General features: G+C 42.2%; 1 gene segment (V, D, J or C); it reads left to right on the top strand.

Moving 5' to 3' along the window:
• Positions 1-1,272: 1,272 nt before the first annotated feature.
• On the top strand, positions 1,273-1,818 carry LOC125355929. The segment is given in 2 exon segments: positions 1,273-1,327; positions 1,451-1,818. Coding segments are annotated over 2 exon segments (423 nt in total).
• The last annotated feature ends 4,528 nt before the right edge of the window (positions 1,819-6,346 follow it).

Here is a 6,346-nt window from a genome sequence, read left to right on the forward strand (position 1 = left end):
ATTGGTTCTAATTACCCCTCATGAATGTAGTAGTCTAATGATCAACAACTCTTTTGGGTGACAAGAAACTCCTGGCATCACTGTCATATTAAATACTTCTACTCATACACACTTTTTCCTATACTCTTCAGAGTGTGATAACTCTGATAAGGTGAGCCTACTTTGCATCCCATTTAATAATGACTTCCTGGGCCCTGACAACTGCACAGGCAAATCCCACACATATGGATGTCCGCTTGTGTCACTCCATCTCAGCACGGTCAGTGGAGTCAACAACGCTATTTCTCCCTGGCACAGACAATCAGCTCTCTTCACTCTTGCTTCTATGCCCATGTAGCCTCCTCCTGATATGGATGACATTTCCATGTGTTGCTGGTTTTAAGAGTCTGTTCATGGTTTCCAAAATAATCTTTCTTTTTAGAGTTATATTCACTCAGTTTGGGCCCAATATCTTTAACCCAGGTGTTCTATTAGTAACTGGAAGAGAACACCAGTGGAGGAGACATAGGCAAGTTTAGGCAACACAGTAGGCTTCAGAATAACATGAGTTTATCAAATCTCTGCTTCAAACACAGTAGCTTCTATGAAGATTCTTAAAACCCGGGAGAAGTAATATGACGCCCTCAATAATGGACATTAGAAATTATACACAGATGTACATTGGTGGAAAAGATGGTTCTGGTTTGAGGCAAGCACATCTCTTGCTTTTATGGATCTGCTGAGGCAAGAAATTCAGAGATGTAGGAGAAAACATGGCTGTGCTATACAATACACAAGTCTAACCAATTTCTTATCAGTGCAGCAGCTTCACTTACTTATTTCAACTCCAAGAATTGCATTACAGGGCAGCTGTGCTGATAGGTTGCTTCATAAAGATTACCAACAAATGGGAGTAATTCCAAAATTCCTGCTCTGGATAAGAAAGACATATGCCAAATTTTTGGTGCCCAATCGTTGTCTGTAAATCTCTTGAACTAACATTTAATGAACAGGTCTTGTCTCAGAGAAATAGAAAGACAATTTGATCTTCAAAGACATCAGTGGAGTGCTTCACCATCAGGAAAGCAAAGTGGCTACAATATATTCTGTTGCCTGATTTAAGTCTCCTGAGACACAGAATGTGTGGAGTTACTGAAATAAGGCAGTTGTACATCTGTGTTTAACCCTGACTAGATGCTGCTGATTTGCATACACCAACAGCACAGCCCACTGCCCTCAGGACTTCTTCATAGGCTGCTCATACTCTGTGCCAGTCCCAGTAAGCACCCAGCCATGGACATGAGGACCCTTGCTCAGCTCCTGGGGCTCCTGCTGCTCTTGATCTCAGGTGAGGATCAAGAATAGTGGACGTTACACAGCTCAGTGTGAGTCTTGAAGCTTTACTCTTCAGCAGAGCCTTCTTATAACCTGATTAATAATGTGGATATTGTTTTGGTATTTCTACTGCCAGGTGCCAGGTGTGACATCCAGATGACCCAGACCCCACCCACCTTGACTGCATCTCCAGGAGACACAGCCTCTATCTCTTGCAGGGCCAGTGAGAACATTTATGGTAATTTAGCCTGGTACCAACAGAAAGTAGGGGAATCTCCTAAACTCCTGATCTATGGTACTAGTAATTTGGCATCTGGAGTTCCACCCAGGTTCAGTGGTGGTGGATCTGGGACAGACTATTACCTCACCATCAGCAGCCTGCAGTCTGAAGATGTTGCCACTTATTACTGTATGCAGTATTATAAGAATCCTCCCACGGTGATACAAGTCATAACAAAAACCTCCCAGGGAAGAAGTGAGAGGCTGGGCTACCCCAGCTGCTAATCCTGATGCCCCCACCTGCTGACAGAGTTCTCATATGCAGCAAGTTTACACTTGAACAGTCTGGATTTGTAACAACAGTGAGATTCACGCACTATAAAACAAGTAGGGAAAGGTTCAATGCAACAATTTATTTGTCAGTCTTTTGGCTTGAATTTAGGCCTGAACACTGTTCCTAACCTATTTTTCTCAAGGTCAAAACTATAACCTTTTGAGCCATGTCTTCACTTTTGGTATTCTAAGGGTTAATAGGAAATAAAATTCTCATAGACTTTCCTTTCCAAGCCAGTTTTAAACTGAGATCCTCATATCTCAGCTTCCAAAGTAGTTAGAATTACATGCTTGGGGCAGCAGTGCCCAGCAGGAATGTGTTTTAATACAGAGCCACATACACTGCTTCAGATTTTTTTCTTTTTCTTCTTTTTTTGGGCCAGTGCAGGGCCTTGGACTCAGGACCTGAGCACTGTTCCTAGCTTCTTTTTGCTCAAGGCTAGCACTCTGCCACTTGAGCTACAGCGCCACTTCTGGCGGTTTTGTATATATGTGGTGCTGGAGAATCAAACCCAGGGCTTCATGTATACTAGGCAAGCACTCATGTATACTAGGCCATATTCCCAGCCTGCTTCAGATTTTATTAATTTTCTAATATACTTTTAGCTGAACCCATTCATGGTATTCTCCATATACATCTATTATGTGCATGGATTGTGTCCTTTCTTCTACCTTTCTTCTATGCTCATTTTCCTGCCCTCTGAACTGCAACCATCTCAGGCACACATAATTGTTATTTTACTTTTTTAAGTTTACTTGAATGAGAAAGACCATTCATAATGGTCTTTGTTTTGCCTACTTTAACAGGTTGTGCTGCACTTCCCTTCATTTTGTTGCCAATTATAGATTCCATGTTTCTTTATACATGCTGTATGTAGGTAGGTATGTCTGTGTATGTAGGAGTGTGTGTCTGTGTCTGTGTCTGTGTGTGCATATATATATATGGACCACTTTATCATTACTAGGACACGATCAAATTCAATTTTCAGTTGTGTGAACAGTATCACAATAAATCTACACATGCAGAAAATTCCTTTTGTGTGTTGGCTTTACTTCCTTTGGATATTTACCCGGGAGTGATGTACCCAAATCATCTTGTATGTCTCTTTTTAGGTGTTTTAGTAACTTCCTTCCTGTCCTCCACAATGTATATGCCAACTTGCATTCCTGCAAACTAACTTGCCTGCTGTTGAAAGTTTATTTTAAGGGAAATGGGGAAGATATCTTTTCTCACAGTCCACTCACACTCAGCCTCCTTTACTGGATCACATCATTCTGCATTTATTGGTTCTATTTTAATTTATTACCAGGAAACAAACTACCAGTGTGCCAAAATCATGTAGTTAAATCTTTACAGATCCGGTTTTAAAGGAAATTCTGAGGGAGCCTATAAGGTGGAAGCTCATTAAGGAAAAACACCACAATAAACATGGGCCTTATGTATAATGTTTCAGTAGTCATCTTAAGCTCATCATTTTCTTTAAAAATGTATGAAGTTAATACCGTAAGAGTGATTAAAATGGGCACCATGTGCTATTCAGGAAGGAAAAAGAGCTTTATTTTTCTGAGCTGATGGCCTGAAGCCAAGTCCAAAGCACTGTGGGCAAGAGAGCAAGTCACCCTGGGCTATGCCTTATCTAGGGCAGGGGTGGGTAGGTGTGGCCAGGTGGATTAGGATGTGACCTCGGGAAGGGGAAGGTAACTGTTTCCAGGTATACTGGTTACCTAGGTAACTGGGTGTAGACTTAAACCAGTGGGGGGCAACTGCTTGGAGCCCTCCCAGGCTGCTACTTCGAGTTCACCATTATAACTTAGTCCCTAGATTACACTTGAGACTTCTGGAGGAGAAATACCAAGTGGGTTTGGGATTCCCCATTATCTGAATTGAGATGAGTAACTTTTGTTTGTAAAGAACATGTTTGCAGTCTGTTCTGTAGTTATACATTTCTCCTAATGTGTCACAAAATGTGAATTTGTGTGTGGGAAAATGTGCATTGCACTTAGATCCAAGCGGAAAAGGGTGGTTTGGGATAAATATAGAACCTGTTACCAGCTATAAACAGATGAATCCTCAAGAAATACAAATGGGGATAGAGTCCACATGGGTAAGGCTGCAGGTTAAGAGCCCAGGTGTCTGGAAGCTGCTGACAGAGCTGTAGCCCTTCTGAGTTAGAGGAATATCCTTCTCTGGAGAGTCAGCCTGGAATTGAAGCCACAGGTGTTGGGGGCCCTTCCACAGGCTTCTTTAGCAGTGGCCTTGTTGGACCTGTTTCTAGAAGGTTTGCAAGAACCTACTTCAAAGGACTCGCAACAGTCTGTGGCTAATTTGACATTCCATAATGTGCACTTTTCTACTTGCTATTCATATTTACAAGCAGCAAGTCTAGTCATTCCACCAGGTGCAACGGAAGCCAGTTTACTCCAAGAGCATCATCTAAACCTCCTTTTCTTTCTAATCACCATATAATCTCAGTGGACCTGCCAAAAGAAGCCAATGTAAATGATTTTCCAGGCTTTCAAACCTCAAGTCAAACCAGAATAAAGAAGCAACTGCATTTGGGCCACTGTGGACATGGCAATGGACTACCTGCCGTGGAACCATTAAAAACCAGCTAGATCCAACAAAGAGAAACACAGAGTCTATGAAATGTAGGCTTTGAGGTATTTAGTTTGAAACATTTGCTGCCACAGGGTGATGTTGATGAAAATAATTGATACCTTGTAAACTATGATTTTATTATTTTAAGTAGTTGTACAAGAAGATATCTTTCCAGCTAGAGAAGTTGCTGAGTGGTAGAGTGCTTGTCTAGCATGTATGAAGACCTGCATTTGATTCCTCAGTACCACAAAAACAGAAAAAGCCAAAAGTGGTGCTGTGGTTCAAGTGGTGGAATACTACTAGCCTTTAGCAAAACAACCTCAGAGAGAGTGCTCAGGACCTGAGTTTAAGCCCTGAGACAATAGAGAAAGAAAGATAGGAAGGAAGGAAGGAAGGAAGGAAGGGAGGGAGGGAGGGAGGGAGGGAGGGAGGGAGGGAGGGAGGGAGGGAGGGAGGGAGGGAGGGAGGGAGGGAGGGAGGGAGGGAGGGAGGGAGGAAGGAAGGAAGGTTATTATTCTACAAATTAATTTATGAGTTCAATACTTTATGTCAGCCCTCTCATCATTCTTACCCATTCTTCCAAGGAAAATTAATTCTTGAATTTTCCACTGTCAGAATGACTGAAGGAGAGTTCTGTTAGAGTTCTAATTTCTTGAGATCAGAGAAAGATATCAAAGTGAGCTGTCACTTTTTCTGGGTTATCAAAATCATTCTAGCTGACACAACACTCTGATTATTGTCATGACATTATATGGCTCCAATAGAAACAGAAGATGGGAACTAGAATGAAGACACTGCCTTCTTCATGGGGTCTTTGTGATTCATCAGGTCTCTGAGGACTTTCTGGCATTCTTATATTATTAGTGGCACTTTTGCTATCTGTCCTCACTCTCTTCCTCTCTGTGTCTTTGAACTCAGGGCAATACCCCAAGTAATGTGATGCTGGTGTTTATCATACTTTGGAGAGATTGATCCCCAATGGATGAGGAAAATCATGTTTAGCATCACTGGTAAGAACTTCTAGGACAGACAACTACAGGTGGCTCAGGCCTGTAATCCTAGCTACTCAGGAGGCTGAGATCTGAGGATCCCAGTTCAAAGCCAGACAGGGCAGGACAGTCTAAGAGACTCTGCTCTCCAATTAACCACCAGAAAACTAGAAGTGGCGCTGTGGCTCAAGTGGTAGAGTGCTACCTTTGAGTTGAAGAGCTCAGGGACAGAGCCCAGGCCCAGAGCTCAAGCCCCATGACCAAAGGAAAAAAAACACACAAAAAAACCCAATGAACTTCCAGGTTGCCAATAAGACCACAGAGGAGAGAATATGGATGTTCCTACCCCAAGAGCAAGACAGTAACTATATGAGATTAATGTGCTGTTTTTCCTGAATTCTGAGTTTCCTATTACTTGTCCTTAACTTAATTTTTGAATGATTAACAGGAGAAATCATTTTGATTTACTGCACTATCTATTTAATCATACACTTCCAATGAGTAGAGAAACATAAGCTCTTAGTATTTGTGTGTTCTATTTTCTTCCTGTATTCATTTCTCCTAAATATGAAATACACATATTTTTCCTTGACTCTCCCTTCATCCAGGGGTTAAGCCACACAGAATGACCTTAAGAAACATAAGCCAATCTTCTCCTCAGCCACAAAGAAAGCAGTAAAACATTCTATTCTGACACATCAGAAATTGTCTCTTAATCTCAGGAAGGAACAAGATACCTGGAAAATCTGTGCTGTCCTGATCTCACCTGGGATACATGGAGACCCTGAGCACGTGCTGAGATACAGACGTGAGCCAGACCTGCAGCTGTGCCCTGCCCTGCCCAAGCCCTGCTGATTTGCATGTGCCCAGGGCACTGCCCACTGCCCCAGTG

Source organism: Perognathus longimembris, chromosome 8 (genome assembly GCF_023159225.1).
Source record: "Perognathus longimembris pacificus isolate PPM17 chromosome 8, ASM2315922v1, whole genome shotgun sequence".
Classification (NCBI taxonomy): Eukaryota; Metazoa; Chordata; class Mammalia; order Rodentia; family Heteromyidae; genus Perognathus; species Perognathus longimembris.